At 39.3% G+C, this 27,980-nt stretch overlaps 1 protein-coding gene across 1 annotated transcript; it reads left to right on the forward strand.

Moving 5' to 3' along the window:
• Window positions 1–273: 273 nt before the first annotated feature.
• On the forward strand, window positions 274–27,923 carry LOC128862367 (titin). The gene is made up of 10 exons (XM_054100948.1): window positions 274–953; window positions 1,200–1,463; window positions 1,530–1,567; window positions 11,026–15,635; window positions 15,695–15,748; window positions 15,834–15,950; window positions 16,024–16,089; window positions 16,152–16,238; window positions 16,304–16,441; window positions 17,771–27,923. Exons 1-10 carry the CDS (start codon window positions 696–698, stop codon window positions 27,226–27,228), a joined length of 15,090 nt encoding a protein of 5,029 aa, XP_053956923.1. The 5' UTR covers window positions 274–695; the 3' UTR covers window positions 27,229–27,923.
• Window positions 27,924–27,980: the final 57 nt, after the last annotated feature.

A 27,980-nucleotide genomic window follows, 5' to 3' on the forward strand; every position in this document is an offset into this window, starting at 1 on the left:
TCGAAAACGGTTAAATACCAGACATCTTGTCATATAACCAAATTAATCAGAAATGGCCCAAATAATAATGTTCTTAAGCATCTAGGACGACTTTTCTCGTACACCTATATATGGAATTAAAGTTTAGCTGGTAGTTGGCCCTCAATTCGTTTAATACAGTTAAAGTAATTGAACAGACCTAATTACAGAGTTGCATTGTAGCACCCAATAGCATCAGTTTAAAAAATTCAAATAAACGTCACATCAAAGCCGATAAGAAGAAGAGGAAGATAGGGCAAAGCAGATACAAAAAGGAAACCGAATAGTGAGCGACCGCGTCCCTTATAAAATCACAGCTATAGAAAAATTCCTATAGAGAAGCCGTGAGTGGTGAAATGAAATAAAATAAATCGTGAAAAAGCTGCAAACTTAATATAAAACAGTGAGAAGTAAAGATTTTAAATATAAAAGAGTGCAGTTGTAAGAAATCGTCTTAAAAATATAAGTGGGCAAGTTCAGCAGTCGCGTAAAAAGTGGTGAAAATTTGCTTTCTATTTTTCTGCTGTTGCTGTCTGCTTCGGCTTGCTTGTATCGTTTTTCGTGTCCTCTGCTAATTTTTGTTTTTTTTTCTTTTCGTGGCACTGCCATTGGGCAGAGTTCGTAACATATTTGATGTAAGAAATTAAAAGAAATAAATTTACAACGCACGGATTACAATGGCGTTGGACGGAGCAAAATTGATTTGCTTGTCGGATGAAGCAGCTGCGGCTGCGGGCGTGAGTGAAGCGACGCCGACCGCATCCACGGGGGATGTTACCGGCGACAGCGCTGATGCGGCTATTGTCGAGAATGCGGTGATCGAGGCGAAAGGACGCAAATTCACTGTGGGGTACTACATGAACTGTGATTATGTGCTCGATGATCCTCGTGCAATTGGAGTACATTGCGAAATACAATGCGATGCTTTCGGCCGGGTAAGTTTCAATTGTCTTTGCTTTGCAAACGCTATGAAGACTGTTGTGGCTACTTGCAAGCACTTATGTACATGTATACATATACGTACATATATATATAAATATATATATATGAGTATGAGTCTAATCCTGTTGTATTGTAAAATTGGCGTTATTTTCAATTGCGCATACTTTATTACTTTACTTTCTGTTCGTTTTATTCTAATTGCTTTATTTGTTTGGTTTTACATATTTATTTGTTCCTAGGTGACCATTCACAATATGTCGGAGACGCATCCAATTAGTGTTAATGAACAGATTATTACTATAAAGCGACCTCTGTTGGATGGTAGTCGTATTAAGATTTTGGATAGAACATTTTTGTGGCAGTTTCCCAAATCTGTTGAGGCAACTGCAACCAGCGACAACAAAGAAGATGATGGATATACGGCCAGTGAGAGTAAAGTTTCAACACCACAAAAGTTAGGTGGTGTGGCAGAACAAGCGCCAAACTCTTGTCCCGATCTCAAGGTAAGTTTTTAAAATATATCTAATGTATACCATATTTTAAAATTATCTATTACTTTTTATTTGCAGCCTCATCGAAAAGTGGATAAACGATTTACAGTGCATAAGTAAGTATTTCTTGAACCAATTTTATAACTTATTATTTAAAATTTGGCGGCCGCCGTAGCCGAATGGGTTGGTGCGTGATTACCATTCGGAATTCACCGAGAGGTCGTTAGTTCGAATCTCGGTGAAGGCAAAATTAATAAAAACATTTTTCTAATAGCGGTCGCCCCTCGGCAGGCAATGGCAAACCTCCGAGTGTATTTCTGCCATGAAAAAGCTCCTCATAAAAATATCTGCCGTTCGGAGTCGGCTTGAAACTGTAGGTCCCTCCATTTGTGGAACAACATCAAGACGCACACCACAAATAGGAGGAGGAGCTCGGCCAAACACCTAACAGAAGTGTACGCGCCAATTATTTATTTTATTTTTTTTTTTTTTATTTAAAATGAGACAACATGTAGGATATACAAACGATTGTAGCCCTTTGCCGTTATGTGATATCAAAGCAATTTTTTGTTTGTTTTTGACTGGTATCGTCTTTCATAAGGGTGGGATGGGTTCTCCCTGCCTTAACAGTGTTGCGCCAAGATGTTTCTTCCAAAGTATAAATTTGATACCTAAGGTTAAATCTAGATATTTGAACTCAGTAACAATTTCAATATTGCATATTCCAGATATAAATTCTCACCTCTGGTAAAAGGAATAATGACCGTTCATCATTTAATTTTTTTTTTTTTTTTGTTTTCAAATTATTCACAATTATATTCTCAAATTTCCTTCATTATAATCACTATTTAGCAGGCACATCCAGGCACTTAGTATGTGTAAAAGATCAAAAATTAATGTAGCAAAAGAAAAATGGATGAATGATGGAATTCTGAACTTGATGAATGAGAGAAGGAAATATCGGAACATAAACATTGACGAATATAAACGTAGAAACAAGGAAATCAGAGACAAAATAAGAGACGCAAGAAACCAATGGATGGGCAAACAATGTGAGGATATAGAGCGATTGGAAAAGTTACATGATACTTTTAATTTACACAGAAAACTAAAGGAAATATGCAACCTGAGAAGATACAATGCAATTAATACATTATACGATACAAACGACAAAGTTATAACAGACGAAAACGAAAAACGCAATATTTGGGTACAATATGTCCATGAATTATTCAAAGACGATTCAAGAGATGTAAATATCAGCACAAACGACTCAACAGACGATCCACTACTTAAAATAACTATGTCTGAAATAAAATATGCGATAAAATTGTCAAAACCAAAAAAAGCAACAGGCTGTGACGAAATCTCAGCTGATATTCTCAAACTTATAAATGACAGTGGAATGCCAACTCTAATGAAAGTGTTTAACCACATATATGAAACTGCTAATTATCTAAGCTCATGGTTAAAATCCACGTTTATTGCGATACCAAAAAAGACCAATGCAAAACAATGCAAGGACTATGGGCTAATAAGTCTAATGAGCTATACGCTAAAAATTTTTCTTAAAATCATTCACAACAGAATTTATCAGAAATGCGAGGCCGCTATAGGAACAACACAATTTGGCTTTAAGAAAGGGTTTGGGACCCGAGAAGCAATATTTAGTCTTCAAATGCTTACACAAAAATCACAGGACGCCAAGATATATGCATGTGTTTTATAGACTACGAGAAAGCCTTTGACAAAATACAACATAACAAGCTATTTGAAATAATGAAAGATTTGGACATAAACAAATATGACGTCAAATGTATACAAAACTTATATTGGAATCAGACTGCAGAAATCAGATTCGGAGACAGCACCACAAGAGAGCCAAAAATCTACAGAGGAGTGAGACAAGGTTGCATTCTATCGCCACTATTCTTTAATGTGTACGCAGAAAAAATATTTGAAGAAGCAATAAATGAAGAATTAGGAATTAAAGTTAATGGTATATATATAAATAACATTCGCTACGCAGACGATACAACGTTAGTAACAAACAATTTCCAGGATCTCCAAACTATTGTAAACAAAGTTGAAAAACACAGCAAAGACTTCGGGCCAAACATAAATATTGACAAAACCAAATTTATTATTGTAAATAAAAGCAGCAGAGACTATTCCTATGTGAGACTAACCATAGGTGGCAAAACAATAGAAAGAGTAAAACGTTTCAGGTATTTGGGTGTATGGCTGAATGACCAATGGGACCATGATCAGGAGATAAGAGGGAGAATAGAAATGGCTAGAACAGCCTTCATGAAGATCAAAAGGATACTGACACGCCGGGACATACCAAACGGGTTAAAGACAAGATTTTTAAAATGTTATGTATGGTCAACACTCTTATATGGATGCGAGGCCTGGACACTGAAAACCGTAAGCATACACCGACTAGAATCTTTCGAAATGTGGTGTTACAGAAAAATGTTGAAAATAAGCTGGAATGACAAAATATCAAATGACGAAGTGCTAAATAGAATGCAAACCGCTAGGAACATGCTTACGGACATAAAAAGGAGGAAAGTCGCTTATTTCGGACACATAACAAGAGGTGACAAGTATGATATTTTAAAACTGCTGATGCAAGGAAAAATTGAAGGACAAAGAGGAATTGGTAGGAAGAAAATGACATGGCTAGACAATATCAAAGAGTGGACAGACCTCAAAACAATAATACGTTCACATATAAGAACTAACAGCAGCAGCGAAAAACAGACAAAAATATAATGAAATCATTAATAATATGACCTGACAACCGTACGACTAAGATCACAATGACGTTTGTATGTAATCGCGAACATCCAGTATGGATACGCCGATTAAGAAAAGATCATCTTCGAGTTGATTCCAGCAAAGGGCTGGCCAACCTTAATTCGTAACTATGTTACGAGTATTCTGTTGTCTACAGCAATTTCAACTATTTTTATTTGAAACAAAAATGTTATCAATATATAAATAATGGGTTTTTCAAAAGATGTCAGTAGTGAATAATTTCTAGGCGGTACCTTTTTTATGTCATCGTTGACATTCGCCAAGTAGACAAAATATGTACAAAATTGTGGGTACATTCAAATCCGTTCAGCTCACGTAAATCTTAAAATTTTGTCGGTGGAAAAAACCCAACTTTTTTAGGTGATTCACACTAATTTGCATGTTTGTCTTCTATGGATGCCACAGATTAAATAGCTAATATTTAACAGGTGTGGAGGTCCATGGAAGCAAAATATGTTTTCCGTGTTACAACAGTCAATTTTGGACTCGACTGCTAATTCAAACTATAGAATAAAAACTATCCGAAATTAAAGGAGACACAAATGAAAATACAATAAGAAGAAATTTTTCTGGAAGAAATTCCCGCTTGCAAATAATTCGCTCAAGCGCAACCAATTATAACGCAAAGACGCAAGACAGAGTTTATCAAAGAGGGTTAGTGTCTATGATAAGGGTCTAGAAATGTGAAGTAAACACTACAGCAAAGTAAAACATCAATAAAACGAATTAAATCAGTTAATTGAACATTTACGACAAAACCAAGATAGTCTATTAATTGAAACAAAACCACATCATGTGGAAATGAAAGGGAACGGCTTAAATTTAAATGGAATGTAACTTAAAGCTTACGAAATGTCAAATTTAAGTTCAAAATTTGAAACTACTTGCTGCCAAAAAAAAGGTTAGGAGTTAATTAAATATTACGTATTGAAAAATGGGTTTTTAGTGCTTCCAATGGATTAATTCCTTTTAATGCATGTATATTTAGAGTACCTCAGCAAGGGCTTGGAAAGCCTGCAACTTGAATTTTTTATCCCAGCGGCGTATGACAATTGGCATTGTGTGAAATAGATTTTTTAGAATTCTTAATAAATAATTTGGCGGGGTCAGCTGTTAAATCAAATATTAATGAACAATATTGCCATGCTTAGGCTAACAACTCGAAGTATTCGTTGCTAATAATAAAATAATGGCTTCTATATAATGTAAAAAGAGTAATGCCACATGCCATTAGAGCACTGACCTTAATTCTGGGTATATATGTAGAAAAAATATACGCGAGTTTAAAGTGAGGAACAAAAAATATTTAAAAAATGCTAAAATGCAAGATATGTAAGAGTATATATGTCAGGATATTACTAATACTAAGTTATAATACGTTCACATATAAGTAGAAGATCTACTTTTTCGCGCTTAACTCCAAATCCGTAATTAAAAAGCGCGATTTCCCATACAAAAATTCTCTCCCAAAATCTGAGATTATAAAATAATCCTAGATAATAACGATACTTTTCGACATACAATGCTGTTTTTTCTGTGTTATCGATAACTATTATTACTAATGAAAGGAGAAACATCAAAATAAAATTTATATGAAATAGATGCCGGCAAAGAAAACAGGTCTGTAAACATAATTCTAATACAATTTTTGTTAAATAATATATTATTAATTAGGGATTCTTTTTACAGAAAAAAGCGTGTGTCCATAAGCGTTAGTATACTATAAAATGTAATATCGAATTTCGAATGCCGGATTTACACACGGAGACACTGGAAATTCTCTTTTCATGTCTCATTCGCGGCCACACGGGCAAAATTGTTTTCGGCAACATTTTGACGTTTACTACTTTAGCATCTTCTGGTTCGAATATACTTATTCTACAACCCGCTAACATGTAAAGCGGAAAACGTTCGTCAACAAGTTCTTAAATATATGAATGAAAAATGCAAACTTGTTAAGTAATAAATAATTTGTTGTTTTTTTATTTAAATATATTTATAAATTGTTGTACTTGAATAAAAAAATTAAATTTAAAACACTTCATATATAAATATTGTAATTAACTTGAGTATCTAGAAATGCGGGGAAAATTAGAATTCAACATAAACATGCCCCATAATATATTTTAAATTATACCTACTTTACTAGCAAAAATAATCGTGCATTTCCCAAGCAGCCAAACCAATACATAATTCAGAACCTTCTCCCACAAAATAATAAAACAAATGGAGCAACTGTCAAAAATTGCTTTAAGATTGGAAATACGAATAAAAAGAACAAAGAGTGTCGCCAGTACAGGAGACAAATTCCCTTCTCTCTTCCGCGGCCGTCCTTCACCCCCGAACAAAATGTTTCCTTTCCAAATGTTTCCGTGTGTAAATGGGCATTTACTGCCATAATTTTTTGCAACCCCAGTAAACGTCGCATACGGATTTCCTCGCACTGTTTATTATTAGCAGCTAATTGCGCAATTAAATTAGCTATTCCTTCTCCTTGTATTTTCTTCATATCATTAATAATAATTAAAGAAACCAAAAACACCGAAATGTTCCACCAAAATAATTTCTATGAAGAAAAACCTCGAAAGCAGTATTGACAGCTGATTGTAGATTTTGCAGATAATCTGCCATATGTGAACGCGTAGATTAATTTGGTGGATTTATAGGTGATTAATGTATACGTGAACCTATTATTAGATGACAGAGGAGTTTACACTTAGCATTAATTTTTATTGTAACAACGCTTCCAAATTGTTGGAATTTACTTAAAAAAAATCTTTTCGCGAAGTTTATAGTGCATTGACGGCATCATCGGTCCTTATTTCTTTCGAAATGAATTTTTGTTTTCAAAAATTAATCACCTAAGCATCAACGACATTTGGGTCCAACAAGACGGCGCACCTTGCCACACAGTATGCTTAACAATCAATTTACTGCAATATTCAAACCACCATTGACGCCATACGTCCAGATTTATTGCAAAAAGTAAAAATAAAAATAAAGTAATAATAAATATTATAAAAAAATTCATTCCAAGAACATTTCTGTTTTGTATTTAAAAATAATGAAAACAACTGATCCGTGCTTTAACCTCAGTTGCAGTTTCGTGTATGATTCAATGCTGATTAAATTTAAGAGGCAATTATTTTCAGCGGTTCAATGAAATAAACAAAATTTTGAAAGAGTTCCCTTATGTAACTGTCATCAACTGTTTAAATTTTATTTTCTGATGATATAAAACATGCGGGCCAACTTTGATTATTCCTGTGATTTTATCGTAATTTTCTTTAACATCAAAAATTCCTGGACAGAATCGGCAAAACATAGACCATAAACGACATTCTCAATTTCAGCGGCCTGGCTTGCATTTTCGCCTTTATCAAAGAAAAACTGTAAAATACAGGGTTCGGCACTCGAAGTGTAACCAACATCAGACAGCTCGGCAGTCTGTTAGTTGGCTAAAGGGCAGTCCAGAGTATTGTTTACAAGCGCGCAGAAGCATTTTGCCGAGAGTAAACGCGAAAAAAGAAAATGTGTAAGGATTTCAAACGTAATAGTGTGATTGCATTATAACTATTTCTTCTTATCATTTGTGAATCCTCTGAATTTTTCTGGGAACAAAGAATAGTGCTGAATTTTCTTCGAATTCGTTTCACTTTTGTAAGTATAAATGTTGTTAGCATTTTCCATTAGTTTTAATTCCTTGCCCATAATAATAGATAACATGGAAACGGAAGTGGAAGTAAGTGATTCGTCTGACGAAGTTCTGCATATCAGCAGGACAAGTACATCAAAATATTCTCTTCATCTTCTAGCGAAGACAATGAATATTTAGAAGAAGATAATGAATGGCAAGAAATAAGAAATGGAAGCGCAGTGATAAATGAATATTCTGAAGAAGAAAAGTTTTTAGTTGAAGACACGGATTGTAATAGTCCTTATGATTTATATAAACTATTCTTCACGAACAATATATTGAATATGATAGTTGAAGAAACTAATACATATGCTGCACAATCCATAAATGACTCTTCATATAAAAACAGATTACATCAACTGGAATGGAAACCAGTAACGAAAGAAGAAATGAATACATTTATTGGAATTTTGCTTATAATGGGTGTAAACCAAGTCCCAGAAATAAGATGTTATTGGTCTAAAAAGGATATATACAGGAACGAACTTATAAAAAAATCAATAAAACGTGACCGTGACCGATTTCTATCAATCCTGAAATATTTGCACTTTTCCAACAACGTTACGGCAAGAACTCAGGATCGCTTGAACAAAATTAGAAATATTGTATAACCAATTCTAGATACTTATAAAAATGCTATTAATCCTGGCAAAGGCATTGTAATTGACGAAACCATGGTCCCATGGAGAGGACGTCTTGAATTTCGTCAATACATTCCGGGCAAACGTCGAAGGATATACTTATAATGTTGAAATGTATGCTGGAAATAATGAAACGATAATAGAGAAATCACATGCTCACGACGTAGTGATGAGATTACTAAATGGATTATTATTTGAGGGCCGGATACTCTTTACCGATAGTTACTATACAAGCGTCCCTTTAGTTGAAGAGCTTTTAGAGAAACATACATTTATTTGTGGTACGGTCAAACAAAACAAAAAATTTTTACCACCCACGGCAAAACAAAAACAAAAACGTTTTGAAAATCGTAAAGGTGTAAAATTTCTGAAATGGACTGACAACAGACCATACACACAGGTACTACAAAGAATCAAAACTCTAAATTAGCGAGGGGGAAAACATGGAAAAGTAAAGCCAGACTCTGTGTTTGATTATAACATTGCAAAAAAAGGTATTGATCTATCAGATCAATTCTCTGCGTATTATAGTTCTTTACGAAAAACCATTAAATGGTACCGAAAAATTGTAATACAATTAATATGTGGTAGATCCCTAGTGAATGCTTGGTATATCCATAACAAATGGGGCACTAAACATATGAATATATTACAATTTGGGAAGATATTAGCAACCACCAATTGGCTATTGAAGGAACCTCAAATGAAAATGAAATACCATCACTAAGCATGTTCTTCAATCACACAAGGCATTGCCAAGAGCATTCCGCAAACGTTGCATAGAATGCTACAAAAACTTATCTACAAGAGTTTAGACGCATTGCAAGGGCCAGCCAGCACTTTGCCTAAAGTGCTTTAACAAATTACATAGAAATCAATGACTAATGAAGTTCCAACCTATATAATATTGAATTTTTATTTTAATTTTATTGAATTTTAGTTATATTTTTAATATTGAATTATTATGTTGATGTTATGTTCATTTTATGTTATGATGAACTAAAATTATGTCTAAAATATATTATTATTTATTATTTTTCGTAAAAATTTAATGAAAACTTCCACAGAGGCGATATAACAATATTTTGACAATAACAATACAGTTAGCAATAAATATTTTCAAAGAAAATAAGGTAAAATTTTTGTTTTTTTTAATTCTCAACACTATGGAAATTATTTCCACATAATTAAAATTCTAAAAATCTTCTCATAGGTACCGTCTAATAAAATACCATTGGTGGTACGCGCTGCCAGATGACGCAATCTTGTGCGGGCCACCGGTGGTACACGCCGCCCCATGAAGCAATTTTGTGCGTACCACCGGTGGTACGCGCCGGCGTGAACGTGTTAAAAGAAATAAAGTTTTTATTTATCGCACCATTACTCGTTACAATGATACCGATAGCATCGCGAAACGTCATGGAGGTGGTCACCAAAAGACTGCAACGTCACGTGAAATGGTTCAAAAAATGAAGAATCGACTTGAGCGAAATCCCCGACGAAGTGTCAATCAAAATGATCTCAAAGTTAAGCCTTACAAGATCCAAAAGGCGCATGATCTCGCACTAAAGCAGCAACAAGTCAGACTTGCGAGAGCGAAGGAGTTGCTTCACTTGGCCGAAAGCGAACTAAAAGATTCACCAGTCTCGAGGCGCTGGAAAAAGCCATTGTCCGCGAGTGGGCCGAAATACCTGCAAGTCACATTCGGGCAGCTTGTTATTCGTTTCTGGACCGTCTCAAGTCCATAGTCAAGGCAAATGGTGGTCATATCGAGCAAGAGTAAATTGATTTTTAATTTTGTATTATTTTCACACATAGTTTACTTTGAATTGAATAAAAGTAATTTTCCAAACTAAATTAATGCCCTTTTTAATTGGTTACACTTCGAGTGCCGGACCCTGTACACGTACTTCATTTCCATTGATAACACCCTGTAACTCACGACTGAATGGAATAAACGAAACACAGCAGACGAATTTTTTTTTTTAATGTAAAATGCCTTGACAACGAGCATAAACTTTAAATTGTTTTATCGATACTTTACGGGATATCGATCACTACAGCCATCTACCGAAAAAAGTAATGGATTTCTTTTTCCCCAAACTAATGTATAATTAAAATTTAGGGCCAGCCGAGGAAGATCTATGTTAATTTGCTGTTGTAATGTCATTAAAATCGTATATGAGTTGTTGTAATGACATAAAGCTTCTCCATAAATCGGCTCGTTTCGGTAACATGAACCATCTGTCGTGGGAACGATCGCACAACAGTCAAATTACTTGATTTTAGATATACATTTTTATTTTATATTTTTTTGAATCGATAGACATCACACAAAATAGTCTAAAATGTGCCAGAATAAGAATCATCCTAATAGTTTTTGAAATATTTATTTTCTTTTAACAAATAGCTTTGCATACTGTATCAACTCTGACGACGAAGGCAACACTTCGTCTGAATTGCCAAGTACCACCGACTCGGAGAGTACTGAGGAAGGTACTAACAGCAGAGAATCCAATAAAACTGAAGCAACTGCGAACACATCCGTGCAACTTACAAAAATTGAACCTAGTAAACACGGAATGTTGCCGACAAACAACACATCTCAAGACAGCGATAATGGAAAGACAACCGTTGAAACTTTGCATTCCGAACGCCGCAGCGTTACACCAGAACCAGAGCCAAGTGCGCCTACCATTGCCAGTACTCCACTAATTAAATTAGAGGATACACCTAAAATGAATTTAATAAACTGTACACAAAATAAGGAGAACAAAAGTACCGAAAAGAAACGACGCCTGCTGTCGTTGTGCCAGCACTCTGATGTGGTGATTACATCGTTTTCACCACGCGAAACCGGAGTACGTATCGAAAAGTCTTTCGCAGCAGTTTTTAAACCAGTTGCTACTTGCACTGCCACTACTCCTACGAGCGTTTACAGCACACCGAAAAGTATGCTTTCTGGTTATAACGACGAAGGTAGCCGTGATTTTATTGACTTTTCCACGCCAGCCACCTCAAAGAAAGCTTTGGGTGCACGTCTGCTGGCTAAAAATTCTTCCATGCATTTAATCGATTTAACTACACCGAACAAATTTGCACCAGCTCTTCAACGTTCTCGCATAGCATTGAAATGCAATAAAACTCTTCCCAGTGATGTAAAATTGTCAACCACTCCGGTCTCATTTACTAAGGTAAAGGAAAAGTCGGAGGCTGAGCAGGATGTGCGTGGACTCCCAGTTACTCCGCTAATGGTGGCGTCATCTAGCAAATCTTACACTGCAACGCCAAAAACTGCTGAGTCGGTCATAAGTGTGGATGGTTCTACTGACTTATCAACAGTAGTAATCGAAATTTCTACAGAAGACTCGGCAACACCTAGTACTTGTTCACCAACAGTTCAGAAGAGTATTTCTTCGAAGTCATCGCAGTTTACAGCTAACCCGAGGCAATTACCCTCTACACCACTGCGTACACCTCAGTCCTTAATGAAACGTGCCATATTGACCAGCGCCAAGAAACGGGACAAAATCCCGTTACGCACAGCGCCTAACAGTGCCACGCCAACTCGGCATCCAACTTCTACACCTGCGCGTAATACCAATATCGAAAAAAATGAGGCTACCATGTCGAAGGTTTCAACTCCCAATAAACGCACAGTTATAGGCTCCCCAAGATACGTGGCCGCAGCACAGCGTCGCAACTTTAGCGTTTCATTAAACCGCAGTTTAGGAGTTGAAGGAAGCACCTCAGTCACTACTCGGGAAAGCCCGATGAAAACTTCGACACCGTTACATTCGCGTGGTACCGAAAGTAGGAATGCTACAACTTCTGCATCACATCTGAGTGTGACAAAACGTACCTCACCGCTACACGGTGTGTGCAAATCGTTCCGCCGAAAAATGCTACCATCGCATATTGCGAAGAGACGTCGTACGATGGTGTCGCCTCGCAGGTATTCGGTATCAACATCCATTGGCGCACAACTTGTGACAAAGGCACGAAAGACACTTTGCACCGCTAGTACCAGCAACAACCGAACAGTTTCGCGTTCGTATAGCCTACTAACAGCAGCGGTAAGCGGCCAAAACGACACGACGAATTCAGCAGAGACTAGCAGTGCAGCTAAAAAGAAAGAAAATAAAGAAGCTGTTCCAGATACTGCAGGAAATGAACTAAAAAGCGAGATGTCGTCCGATAATAATAAGAATAAAGTGGATGATTTAAACCGTACCTTTACAGTAGATGACTCGTTGGAGGAGATAGAAGCTACAGAGGAGGTGAAAACTCAAAATGTCACCTTTCCGTCTTTCAGAAAGGATTATGTTGAACAAACGGAGGAATCTATGACGCGCAAGCAAGAACTAAGTGAAATATTTTCGCCAGAGAAAACAGTATCTGCCGGTGATAGTGAGGCTGGTCTTGATATACCTGTAGATGTTGCAGAAACCAATGTTATTGTACAACATGATAAAACGGAAAAAATTTCGAATGAAAAAATGAAATGTATCACGACTGAGCGCATATCAGAGAATTTCGCCGAAGTTGTAGAGTCGAATGATAAGTCCGAAGAGGCGAATAAGGAAAGACTTGAGGATCAACATGTTGCTGATGAATCTGCAGAAACGTCTTCTACTATTTCAAAAGCAACAGAACTAACTGATTTCGCTCAAAATCTCTGCAGCAATAAAAAATGTATTTCTAAAACTGACGAACAAGATAGTACTAAAGTATCCAAAGACCAAGTTATTGAAACCTTGGATGCTGATGAGATAAGTAGTAGTGGTTTGGTGGCTCAGCCAGATAGCAATGCTCCATTATCTACTGAGATCCTTCATCTTGAAGTAACGTCCAAACCTGCTGGAGAATCACAAGGCACTGCGGAGTTGCTGGAGGAGATCGAATATGTACTGAATAAATCAGATGAATTGCAGCAACAGATGGGCAAAGATGTGCACAACACGAGCGCGCCGAATGAGGACGTCGATGAATTGGAAGCAGCAATTGCTGAGAACTTAGGTGACAAAACCGTAGAGCTTCAAGTTGTAGAGTCGACCAAAATTTCCGAAACCACGGGAGGAGAAAATACTTCAAATATAACAAAATCAAGCGAACATGCAGCACGATTGGAAGATTATGCAATTGGTGCTCAGTACAATGCAGCAGTTAGTTCTGTTTCTTCATCCCATTCAGAATTTCCCACTTCAAAGAAAATGGTCTCCAGCGCTAAGACAAGCATGGAAGAAGACATGACTTCCATTGGTTCTAATGCACTTCCATCATTATCAGAGATTGCTTCTAGCGAACTTGATGCCAGTTCAATGGAAACTGAAGCTACATCGATTACATCAGTGACTACGAGGAGTGAGATTGATGTCCCCACTATTGAAAGTAGTTCTGTAGAAAAACAAGTTCTATCAAGAGAGAAAGAAGCGACAGACAACCATCCAGTAATCAGTGTTGAAACTAAAGAACCCGCAAATATTACCACTCACCCCAAGATGGATAAAATTGAGGTAGATATAAAATCGACAACTGGAGTGACGTCCACACACTTAGAACTGGTCAGAGCACCTACCAATACATTAATTGAACCAGATTCTACAATAGGAGTTAAACAAGAGACGCGCATTATGACTATTGAAAACCGTCAGAACAAAAATGCTTCCAATGAAGTTATCTGTGAAACAAAAAACACTTCCAGGGGAGAAAGAGAAGAAGAGGATATTACTTTAAGCAAATTATCAGAATCTCATAAAGACTCGCAAAATACTCCAGTGGAAGAAAACGAGGTAGATGACGCAACAACCGTTGATGAAGAAAAAAAGATTGATGAAGAAAGAAAGATTGGTGAAGAAAAACAAAAATTATTGGAAACCGACAAAGGATTACAAATTATAGCTGATGGGTGTGAGCATAAATCTTCAGTAAATCATGTGCAGTCTTCGACTGAATTGGAAGAAGCTTCACATTCTGAAAAAATTTCAGTCGAAATAGCTACTGATAAATCCTTTGTGACGAACCCCAAATCAGATCCATTAGAGCCCAAAGAAACTATTGAAAAAATAACTTTCGAACCTGAAGTGACTAGTACTGAGCTTGAACAGCCTAGAGCAAGCCTACCATCAAACGTGATCGACACCAATGAGGAACGGAAAACAAATGCACAGCCAGAACAAGCTGCTACGACAACTGTTGAGTCAGAATCAACGTCAAGCGATGCCGAGAAAACCGAATCCAAAGTCGAAGAGCCAGTATCAAAAAGTCGTGACGAAGAAATAGAAACTGGAGATGGAAATCAAAAACCCGGAAATGCATCCAATGACGATGAAAAGAAAGAGAACAAAACCATTATTACCATTACCGGTGAGGATAAAATGCCTACCAGCATTGCTGCTGACATTAGAACCAGTGACCTAGAGCCTAAAACTCCCAATCTACGTGGAGTGCGGGAGATGTTACGCACACCAAAACACTTTGAAAACTCTACTCCATGTTTTATTGGCTTGCGTAATCTAATACACACACCGCTTGCCTCCACCAGCGCTGCAGCTGCGGCTGCTGCAATTGAAGAAGACAATGATGAGCTGTCAGGGGTGCAAACACTGCTTAAAACACCACGTCATAACAAAAAACAGATTGAAACACCACAACACCTAATTGAGAGCCGTTTTACGCCTCGACGCAGCACACGGCGCAGATTTTCAGCAAATGCGGAGCTTACACCCACGCGTTGTGTAACGCCAATGTCGGAAAACATGGATAATATAGATACACCGCGTCGCACTACTCGTCGTCGGGCATCGGCATCAGCTGAGGTAAACTACACGCCACAGCGTATCACTAGACGACGTTCATCAATAATGTTAGACAATGAGGAAATAGCAGCGGTGTTAACACCAAAAAAACGGGTTGGTTTACATGCCAAACGCATAGTCTTATTGGCAGAATGCCCTGTAGCGGAAGACATGGGCGCAATTATTGAAGAAGAACTCAAAGAAGATGTGAAAGAATCGAGTGGTAAGAGTGCGACATTGATTTTATAAAATAAATATGTTTATAACATTTTGGGTTTGCAGATGCTCAGAAACACAGTGCTGAAAGTAAAAAGGATTCCGGATCGGAGACAACTGGTACGTTTAATAAAACAAAAAATAGTATTTTATTGAAAATATATAGTTTGCCGACTAAATCAATTTCGTTTGAATAATCCCTCAGTGCCCAACATTACGGCAGTGATTGAGGAGAGTATTTGTGAGGAAGTAAGCACACAGAAGCAGCAGATTGATGAACAGAAAGTATCGGAAGAAGAAGTAAATGCGGAAAGTAAAGCAAGTAGGTTAAACTCATGTCTATTCCATTTTATCCAATTACCTAAATTTATACCCAAAAAACTTGCTAATTGCAGTTAAACCTGTCGGACTACCTGAAGAACTGAATCAAAGTGTGCAAAATGCTGAAACGGCTATTGAATGTAATATTATATTTTTACATTTTTGTGAAATCGATTTTATATTAACAATCAATATACTTTAGCTACAACTGAGCCCTCATTCACACAACTAAAAAAGAACGAAAAATATGCCGACGACAATTCAACAAATGTGAGAGATGATGTGAAAGGTATTGTTTGGTCTAATAACATCTGTCCGTGTGCGTTCTAATATTTAAGTTATTTTTTTTTTTAGCAATGCCAACTACTGAAATAATTGAAGAGCTCGCACCTGAAACTGAAGGCGCAGCAGCGGAAAAATCTGACAAATCTGCCAAGATTCTTGATGAATCTGACTATGAATATGGCAAGGAAGTCAAAGAAGAAGTCGAGGGTTGGTATTATTGTCATTTACTATAAACGAAAAGTGATTTTGATAGAAGTAGATCTAATTTCACTGTTGCATCATAATTACTAAATTAGATTAGATTAATTCGAGGTTTGGTCCCTCGACCTCATGGCCTTTTGTGTCTTCTACTTATCACAGTACCTCATCCAGACCCAGTTCCCTTATTAAAGTCAAGATAGAGCTAGATTGGATTGAACGTATGTGCCTTTTCTCCGGCTGCAGTTAGACGAGGTATCTCAACCTTCTCCGCGCTATAGCTTCACATTCAAGGAGAAGGTGCATTGGAGTCTGCTGGGATTGGTCGCAGAAACGTCAAGAATAAGTGGACCATATCCCGAGCATAAGACTACACAGATAAGACTACACAGTCTTCAATGGTCTGTGAGAATGACCATGAGCATTCAGATTTTAACCTTGGGCATAGTTATTACTTTTTAAACCTTTGTTGTTGTTTAGCAGCAGAGTTTTTTAAACCTCTTTTGGTTTGGTTTTGTGATGTTGTTGGATCCAAAGATTGTTGTACGCATATTAGGGTCTCGCTTGTAGCAGGCTTCTACTGGGATCATCCCTGCTGTATCATTCCCGCAGAAACTAGCTGCGGAGCAATGAGTCCTTAAATCGCCTTATCATGTAGGCGTTATAGCAAGTGTGCGTCGCATAGCACTAGAATACATCTAATCTTTGAACAGGTCTAGCTTCTTCCACTGCGTCCCCTAATAATCGGATACCAAATTAGCGTTGTTTTATTTAAAACTGAAAAATTGCTTTAACAACAGCAGATTATACTTACCGGGATAACTGCTCTTATGCTATTAAGAATAAGCTGTTGTAGCGGAGTGGACATATACAAAATGGCGCAAAATTAATCACCCTATCGGAACATTTATAATTTTAGTAAATGGCGTCGTACGTCAATCATACTTGACATGTGTGAATTAGACAGCTACAGTATACAAACAGACAAGCAATGGGACGCGTAGATCTGAAAATAAATATTTTCATCCCTCGGAATATTTAGTACAAAAGTTATTCAAAAAGAAAAAAGCTTAATTTTGAGCCACTTTGTTTATATCGGTATGTTTTGTCCTGTTTTAATAATTCAAGGGTGTTCATGTAAAATAATTCAGGTGGTTTTCTGCACCAATAACAACAAATATAACCTAAGGCATATCGGCCGTAAATTCAAAACTCGCGGGTTCGATTAAAACATTAAACTACAGTTAAAATCATTTAAAAATCGTTAAAGTAGTTCAGTAAGAAATACGAAGAAAAGTGCTAGGCTAATTTTTTTATTTGCTTGCTTTAACTTTCTAGCAACTGACGACAACGACCTGCCACCTAAAACTCCACGTAAATCCGTGAGAAGTATTGACGCGTCAACGAAATCGCCCAATACGCCCATAATATTGGGCGAGCGTGAACTGCTAAAAACACCAGAAGCATCCGCTGACACTCCACGGAATTTGGCGCATACACCCAAAGCCAATATCACCTCAGACGCAATACATTTTGATGGTGATGAAGAACAACTATTTGGGCTAGTTAATTTAGTTAAGACGCCCAAAGCTGCTTCAATCACTGAGGAAAAAGACGACGAGGAAGTTTGCTGTGCAGCAGAAGAGCCTTCGACTTCAACCGCGGCACGGAATGCATATATTGGAATGCGTGAGTTATTGAAATCACCCAAGCACACTAGCACGCCGCAATATCGTGGCATGCGGGAAATGCTACGCACACCAAAAGCGTGTACCACTCTACAATTAGGTGGCATAGAGGAACTTATGCAAACTCCTAAGCGCTCGGTGCTTTTAGCCCAATATGATGATGAAAATGTAGAACTCGATCAGTTCTTTAGAACACCACGTGCTAAAGACGTCATGATACCAGCTGAACCGGCAAGTGCTATTCTGGAACCCAGTTCGGACTCGATGGTCGATATTATGACTGCAACAACGGAATATGATCTACATAGCAGTAGCCAGCGACCGCTTGAAGATATCTACAAGACGCCCGTGAGTACGCGTTTGACTGATGTTGATACTATTTCAGATGATGATGAAGAAGGCGAGAAAAAGAAAAGTGAAGAGGTGGATAAAATGCCTTTTACAACAACAAAAAGTGATGGTGAAATAGTCGTACCAGAGACACCTGCGTCGAATATTGCTACTACCAAAATAAACCTTTCCGCTGAAGAAGCTTTCGGGGAATTAATAGGTGAGCGCACGACGCTCGATTATACAACACCGCAAAAAGTGTATGCACGCAAACGTCTATCAGTGGCAGTTACTGGCACTGCACCTTCACCCTTCTCTTCAACAGACGTAATTTCCGATTTGCCTAAAACCGATATACAAGAATGGGTAGATCGTTTAGAACAAGGTGCTGAACCGGAGGAAGAAGACGAGCGGGAGTTGACTATTACGGCTTCATTATTAGAAGCGTCGAAAGTAACACACGATCCGATTGCTGCATCGGTGTGTGGCACAAGTAGCTTTAGTGTGAACGCTGATACAACGGAGGAGTTGCTCGCAGATATGAGTGCTGTATCCTCAACGGTTGATCCATTATTGCCAAGTGCAGCCAAAAGTACCAAGTCTGTGGTCACAGCAGCCGTTGATGATAATGAGACTTTACGTCCAACTACACCCATAGAATCTGAAATTAGTGGTATCAACCTGCTTGATCAAACCAACGAATCAGTGTTTTCTGAGCCATTGGCGGTGAGCGATTCCGATTCGGTACAAGATAAACAAGAAAAAGAAAATTCATGTGTAAAACCAACTGAAACGAGCAGTGAAATAGCAGAAGTTGATGCTAATAAATCTCTGGCTGAAGAAGAGTTCCCTACAATGTGTGTTGAGAGCAGTGATTCGGAGCCTGAAGAGGATAAAAATACAATTAAAGCTGCCTCGAGTGCGAGCAGCACAAAACCAGGTGGAATCACAAATTCAGCAGGCAGCGCCATTCCAACAGATGCCGTCGATGAAGAAACTGTTAAGAGTATTAATCATACTCCAGATACAGAGATCACAGATCTAGACGGTTCTACTACATCCGAATCTATTGAATCCACGGCGATAACCAACCCAAATGCAGAGAAAACTTCTATAACGACAGATATTCTATCTGAGTTCAGCAACTTTCAGGCACATAAGACGATCTCCAGCCAACGAATGCGCGCCTCTACCCCTAATCGTAGCAGTAAGGTTGGGAAGCCCCAATATACACCAGGTAGGCGTCAAAGCATGGGGGCCGAACAGCAACTTGCTAGCGTCTCTATGACACTTGAAAAATCTAGATTGACGAGGGAAAAAGAGAGTATTCCCGTGCGGTCAGATAATTGCATAATAGAGGTTGATGAGGAGTACACGAATGAATCTGCTAATGTGGCTGAAGAGAGTGTCCGTATTGTGTCCGTATTGTCAACAACTGAAGACAATCATAACGAATTCAGCAATGTCCAGGAACATGAAACAATTGCTTGTCGAGGAATACGTGCCGCAACACCAGATCAAGTCAACAAAATGCGCACACATAAAATATCTCAAGCTCGTCGACTAACGTTAGGGGCTGAGCAGCATTTAACAGATGTTAGCATTGATTTCATGGAAGAAAAAACCAAACTAAAGCAATCCAAGCAACAACCAGCTGATGAATGTATACAAGAAATAGAAGACTCCGTTAATGCTTCCAACGTTACCGGCGCGGAAGAAGCGTTAGCAGAGGCACCACGGAATGACGTCGACACATCGGATAGTACAGTTGAAGTAGCGAAATCGACTGGTGAGCCAAAAGAGGAAACACTGAAATCTTCAAAGGGTGGAGTTAATGTAGAAAATGAAGAGAAGGTTGAAGAAGAGATTGTTGAATCCACTCAACTGTTGGAAAAAGCAGAAAATACAGTTGAGCTTGAAGAAGTCGAAGGTGAAAAAGCAATTGGCAAAACCGCAGATGAATCTGCAGAAGACGTAGTACACAATATCGAAGCGGAAATATATTCAACAGGTGTTGCAAATGACCCTAATTATATAAAAACAATTGAGAATGATGCTGTTCATTCGACTACTGAATCGAATGGTGATGCGCGAACAAAACTAGCTGAACAAAAATCAGATGAGCCTGACAGCATAAAAGTGGAAGAGATTGCCACCGGAAAACCAGCAATAGAAGAAGTTTTACTTCTTGAAAATGAAAACAAGTCCGAAATGTCTCCAATTTCCGAATCTTCAATCGGTAAAAGCACATCTGGGCCATGTGATAACATTCCTGTTGTGGCAGAGGAAGCTGGTCCCGAAAAAACTTTAGCGAATAAGTTCAATGAAAGCGATATATTTGATTTAACTGATGAGCCACCACCAGAGACAAGTAATACAACTCAAGGTGTTATATTTGATTTAACTTATGAGCCGCCACCAGAGTCAAGTAATACAACTCAAGGTGTAATATTTGATTTAACTGATGAACCGCCACCAGAGACAAGTAATACAACTCAAGATGTTATATTTGACTTAACCGAAGAAGACGCATTTATAGAACACCATACAGAAGAAAGCAGCACACAGAACTCCAATTTCCCAGCTGAACAAACTGAAGCAGTTAGCGCTGAAAGTACAACACAAACGAATGTAGGTGAAGTGGCTGAAGTGACGAAGATGCAGCAGGAAAATAATGAAGTGGGTGCTGGTGAAAAAGAAAATATAGACGCCAATGAATCGAAAAGTAGTGAGGTGCCTTTCGAAACATTTGGTGAAAAAACCTCAGGTGCTGTTGTAAGTTCAGATGAAATAGGCGCTGAAAGCCAGCGTCAAGTAGCGAGTGCATTCGAAAATGGCGCGGCAACACCCATAATTGAACAGAATATTGCTGAAAAAGAAAGAGTTGAGCTCGGAAGCACTGCTGCAGGGCAGCAAATATCTGCGAACAAAGAAAACATATCGGATGATCGAAATGATAAAGAAGCCGACAAAAAAATTGAAGAGCAAGACACAGCAGCAATAGTTGAAACAGAAAAAACTCCTGATGAAATCGTTACTGCTGTACAAACATCGGAGAATGAAACTCTCATTTTGGCCACAACAATCCAGTCTAAAGAAGTTGGCGAAATTCCCGAAAGCAATTCAAAAACGTCACAGGCTGTATTAGAAGTCCCAAAAGAATCATCTGTAGTAGACAGTCTAGAAATGGAGGTGCCAAGTGCATACAACGTTACTGCCATCGAATTAGAAACAGCTGGTAATATTAGTGATGCTGATGAGATTATAGTAGAAGGTAGTGCAGATGCTAACAGGCCTGAGGGGGAAAGTGAAATCCTAGATAATGAAGCTGAGCCGGTAATGCAATTAGAAGATTCAGTGATTGAATTGGACAGTGATGTTGAAGAAATTGTAATAAAACCCATAGCAAATACTTCAAGCCAAATTGCGAAGTTTAGTGAGCTTTGTTCTACTATAAATGAGCAAAAATCAACGGAAAGTATCTCTGAAAAGAAGGAAATTGTAATCGGACCAGAAATTTCTGCTACTATAACAGCTGAGAACGAAGAGGAAGCTTCCGAAAAGCCCATTCCGGTAAATATTGGGAGTGGACTTCTTAGAAAGATATCGACCGAACAAGCAACATCACCACCGGCAGCACCAACACATGTGGCTGCAGCAGTTACCAAACTAGTAATAAGTGAGAAATTAAAAACAGATGAAGAGGAATACAAAGGTATGGAAGAAAGCGATCATTTGTCGGCAGAAGATCGTCCCCCAACTGATGCACGAATATCACAAAAGTCACACCAAGGGCACACAGAGATAGGGGAAGAAGAAGCAGAAGAGGGCATACAAGGAGAGTTGGATGAAGCAACATCATCTGATGTAAAAAATCACCCAGCTAAGCGTACCAGTCGGGAATCATCGCAATCAAAACAAGCAATCGAAGAAAAAATTGAAAGAATGTCTGAACCTGCTTTTGAGAGAAAATTTTTAATTGAAGAACCAGCGCCTATTGTAGAGGAGCTACAATCAGATAAAACAATAAATATCGTGCCTGAAAAGGAGACAGAAGTACAGGAGCTTACTGAAAAACTTGTCAAGGCTGAAAAAATCACAGAAGAAGAACCCTGCGATCCTACTGATTCCGCTACAAAGCGACAACCAAATACACAAGATGCTCGCAAACCATCACTTTCGAAGAAAATGGTCAGCGAAGGAAAAAGTGAGAAAATAGAACAAACGACACAAAAAGGCGAATTGGAAACAGAAGAAGCTGATTACGAAGAATCGCCAGTTCTTATCGACCCAGAAGAGAAACCACAATCGGCAATTGAAACAATTCCAGAAGAAAAACAACCAGAAATACCCCCTGAGAGAATACCAGAAGTTTCTACATTGCCAGTATCAGTAGCTGAAGAAAATGTAGAAGTAGCAGACGAAGACCAGACCTCTTCTGGTGCGAAACAACAGACAGTGAAACGAAGAGGTAGAAAGCCATCGCGGTCTAAGCAAACGGCGGAAGAAGATGAAAAACTGATCAGGAAGGCAACTATTGAAAGCGAAACATTGGTTGAGGAACCTTTATCCGCAACGGAGTTAAAACAGAAAGAAGTAGAACACGTTGAACAGGTACAAGATTTGAAGATGTCAGAAACACCAGCCGAAAATACCTCAAAGTTGTTGGCTCAGAAGGAATCAGTGCCGTTGGAAGAAAATGTGGAAGAGGTAGAGCAGCTATACGAAGACCCCTCTTCCGATGGAAAACAACAGCCAGCTAAGCGTCGAGGACGCAAGCCATCACGGTCCAAGCAAACAGCCGAAGAAAAGAAGGAACCGATTTCTAAGGCAATCATTGAGAATACATCACTAATTGAGGAACCTGAGCTAAGGGACAGTGAAGAACCCATATCAGAGTCAAACACTGAGAACAAAACATTGATTGAGAAGTCAGCGCCAATTGGTAAACTGACAACGAAGACAAAAACAGAATCACAATGTCTTATAAAAGCAAACTATGAGATATGTTTATCGACGGCCATTAAAGCGACGAATAGTGCGGCAAACAAGCCCGTAGAAACTGATTTACCAGGCACTAGCGCGAAATCAAAAATTGAAAATACACCAACCTTATTAACAATGGAGGAGACTGAAATTGCATCCGAAGCACACCACAGCACAACCACACAAGAAACAAAAGAGGCATCAGAAGAAAATATAACTTCAACCTTAGGATTTGCCTCAGAAGCAGAACCTATTATTAGTGCTGATAATCATGAAGAAAAACACACCCAAAGGTCGACACGACGTACTCGTAAAGGGTCACAATCCAGCCAATGCTCCGCTCAAGATGAAGATCATCTGCCAACAACAACAACGAGACGACGTGGTGGACGTCGACGTGCTGAAACACCGATTGAAGGCTGTGTAGATGAAGCCATATCACCTGACGCTCCAACAGGTAAACGGCGACGCGGTCATGACAAAACGACGGAGGGCATACCCTTGGAAGATATACAAGAATCCCAAATAAATGAATGCGAAACTAAAACCGAGAGTCAGGCACCCGGCGCTGAAAGCGAAGAGAACACCATTTTTGCTGTCAATTTTGAAGAGGAGAAAGCACAAAGCAGGCAAGAAGTGGAAGCAAAGACAGACATTGATTCCATCGCCAGCAAATCAAGTGATAATAACGAAGTCGAAAGTCAACAGATGGGAGAAGTCTTGGCTCTAGCTACCACTAAGCTTCAAAGCGAGCTAAAGAGTGAGGAGATAAGTGGCAAGGCTCCCTCTACAGAAATATTGCCCATCGATACACAAATAAAAAGTAGCACAAGTAAACGGCGACGAGGAAGAAGAGCTGCTGAGAAAACGGAAGAGAGCGTGGAGAAGCTTGCGATTCCGAAAAACAACACTGAAAATACAGATGAACATCAAAGTGATGCGGAGGAGCTTGCGGAAGAAACAGCTACTGCAACAATCAGTGCAGTAGATTTAGTCGCCGAAAAAATAATCGATCATAAGCAACCAGAGCTAGCTGTTCCGAAACGTGGTAGACGTAAGAAAACCGTCTCGGAATCAAGTCAAACTTCGAGCACAGTTGAAAATACTGAGCCACATATAATGTCAAGGCGTCGTCGGGGACGTAGGCCAACTACTGAGGAATCCATTGTTGATACCGTACTTGAAGTAGTCAAAAGTTCTGAGACTAATGCTTTGTTAGCAGAGGAAGCTGAACTGAGCAAAGAAGAGGATGTAGCACTTGTAACAGTGGCCGAAGCTGTAAAAGATGATTACATAATCAAAGCAGAAATAGGGAATAAAGAACATCTCGCAGTAGAAGAGACTTCGGCACGTGCACTGACACGAAATAAACAAGCATACAAGTCTACAGATATACCTGAGGGCAGTGGAGAAACCTCCAAAGTAACAGACGAATTGAAGATAGAGTCGAAGGAGGATACGCCAGTTGTGAAACTGGAGGAGCCAATAATAAAGAAAGCAACCACTACGTGTCGCACGCGCGTTAATCGGCGAAAGAAGGTAGAAGCTGATGAAGAGCATCAAAACAAAACTGAGGAAACTGATGTCTCGCATAAAGTGAACGAAGTTGCTGAGGCGGAATCGGCTGTCGATTCAGTAGGTGGCCGGCGAGGACGTCGAGGAGCTGCAGCAGCCGCTACAGTTGCAATCAACGAAGTTTCATCAGCTCATAAACGTGGTGGACTGCGCGGTAAGAACCAGCAGAGTAAGCCACAGACGGCACAGCCGCAAGAAAATACCAAAAAAGAACCCGTTGTGGAGCATCATGCTGAAACTGCTACTGAACATGATGAAGAACTATCAGCAGTTGAGGAGAAGAAGCCGTACAATGTTGTACGTAAACGTCGTGCTTCTACAGCAGAAGCCCAACCAGATCAGATAGAGGAAGCTGTTGAAAAAACTGAAGCAGAATCATCGACGAAGACGATGGTCAAACGCGCTCGTAAACGTCGCGAGTCACATCACGAGGAGACTACAACTAGCTCGGTAGCAGCCGAGTCTCCCTCTGCGCCACCAACAAAACAACGCACTAGACGTAAACGAAAGGACTCGTTGCACAACGTTGATGAGGCAGTTTTAAGCGCCGGTGGTGATGAACCGCCAAAGAAACTCCCACAAAGTCATAAACGCCGCGATTCCTCGCTCGATAGTAGTATACATGAAGGTGCTGGTGTTGACGGGGACACCAATGCAGGGGGTAATATTTCGTCTTCATCAACGACGCCGCACCGCTCGCGCATTGTACCACGGCGTGCCGCTGCCGCCCAGGAGCGAAACTACGATGAAAGTTCAGACGCGGAAGCACAAGTTGATCTCAAGCGACGCATCGAGAAAGCATCTCTGCCAAAAACAAGTAGCAGCAGCATTGCAACAGTAGTAGCATCTTCAAAGCATCGAAGTCCAACTGTAGGTGGAACGCCTACAGTGGAGGTACAGCCAGGGGCGGAAATCACTACTAAAACTTCGAGCACGCCTATTTTATCGACGATCATCACCACAAGTCGTGGTCGGCAACGCAAACCCACCGCACGAGTACAGCAGTACCTTGAAGAGGAGCGCGCCAAAGCTGAGACCCCGAAGAAGCGTTTGCTGCTTGGCGGCGAAACACCCACATCGCAATCGCGCACCACACCTGCCACACGCACGCGTAAGACTTCCGCTACGGAAACGGAAGTAACTGAAATGGCGAATACGCCGGCGCGTGGGCGAGTGCGTACTGCAAAGGCGTTAGATGTCACATCAGAGGAATCGCGCTCGGAACTAGAACACACGCATTCCGAGTTAGATACAACACATAGTGTTAGCCATGTGCGAGGACATGTGACAACAACTGCTAAAGTTATCAAACGGCCGACACGTCGTGGCAAACAGATCCCAGCCACTCCCATTCCGGCGGAAACTGAGCTGAGCGAAGCTGAGCAAGTGATTTCTGTTACACCGGTGCAAGTAGACCATACTGGAGGTAGCCGTGGAGGACGTGCTGCAAAAGCTGCGGCGTCAGCGGCATTAATAACAGATGAACCTACTAACTCACACAAAAAAGCGCGTGTTGCGCGTACGCGGCGAGGCGCACAAGTTGTCACAACCGAGGACGAACAACACACAGATGCTGAAACAAAAGAAGTTCGAGCGGAAGTAGGGGCGCCGTCAATTGATATCGAAAAACCAAGCAAGAAGAATAGAGCAGCGGCGACTGGTGGGCGTGGAGGAGGAGGTCGGCGTCGCAATAAACAGCACGACGACGAGGAAGACACAAATCTACCCACCTCACAGCACGGTTTATTAGAAGATAGCGAAGCGAGCAGTAGCGGCGGACCGCAGCAACAACAGCAAACCCTGGCTGTGGACGCCGATGATGAACATGAGGAGGACGAAGAAGCGCTGAGGGTTGAGAAAGAGGAAGAAGAAGAGAATAAGCCACTTGCAATTGTTTTGGGGGAGAAAACAGTAGGTAGGAAGCGTGCCACATCTACACGTAAAGCAACCACTGCCGCTATCGCTACCGATTCGCCTGCGCCGAAGCGTGGACGTCGTCGTGCAGGCGGCAACAGTGCTGAGAAAAGTGATGCCTCTCATTTAGATACAGCAGCAGGACGTGCGGTTAGCAGTCGGAACCGTAAAGTAGTGCGTTTCGATGCCGCCACACCTTCAAGCGCCGCCAGTGCAGTGATGCCAGTACAAGTTATTACCGAAAACATCCCAGTAACGACAGAAGCGACGGCCAAACGTGCCACACGTTCACGGCGAAAGTGAGCGATAGTTCGGCAACGGGAATGATAGAATTAATAATGGGAGTAGTCGCGCTTAATAATTTTTGTAAGCATTTACAGATTTTTTTCTCTCATTATTTATATACATCAACAACATAATGATTTTTGTTTAACTGTCACTTAATGTACTTGCAATGTGGATAGCACTGCTTGCAATGAGAATCATACATCAATTTACAACTCACACACAAACGTCTATATATATATGCATAGCTATGGATTATATTTAAAAAACATATTAGTTCAATGTTGGCCTTACATTTTTTGTTGACTCTTCATTTTTTCTTACTGACTCTTAATTTTTGTTTGTCTTTCTGTTTGATTTGAATATATCTTACATTGCAAACATTTGTTCTTCTTATTACCTTAAAAATTGATTTTATAAACGTACACGCATAGGTATACTAATATATATATTTCATTAAATATTTCTTTTTGTATTCGAATTAAAAATAAACATAAAAGACAAAAATTATATAATAGTGAAATGCGTTTTTGTATTACCTTCGGCGTTTAGCGTAGCAGAGCTATACATATACATACATACATACATATTCTCCCACAAATAAAAACATACAAGTTACGAATAATACCAACAAGCTATATTGTACTTTTATGTCTAACAAAAAAAAAAAATAAAAATAACATTGAATAAAAATCATCGTTTGCGATTTTAAATGGGTATCTTATTTTATGTGGATAATGGAAGAAAATGGATAGTTATAGGGAAAAATA

Source organism: Anastrepha ludens, chromosome 2 (genome assembly GCF_028408465.1).
Source record: "Anastrepha ludens isolate Willacy chromosome 2, idAnaLude1.1, whole genome shotgun sequence".
In the NCBI taxonomy this organism is placed as follows: domain Eukaryota; kingdom Metazoa; phylum Arthropoda; class Insecta; order Diptera; family Tephritidae; genus Anastrepha; species Anastrepha ludens.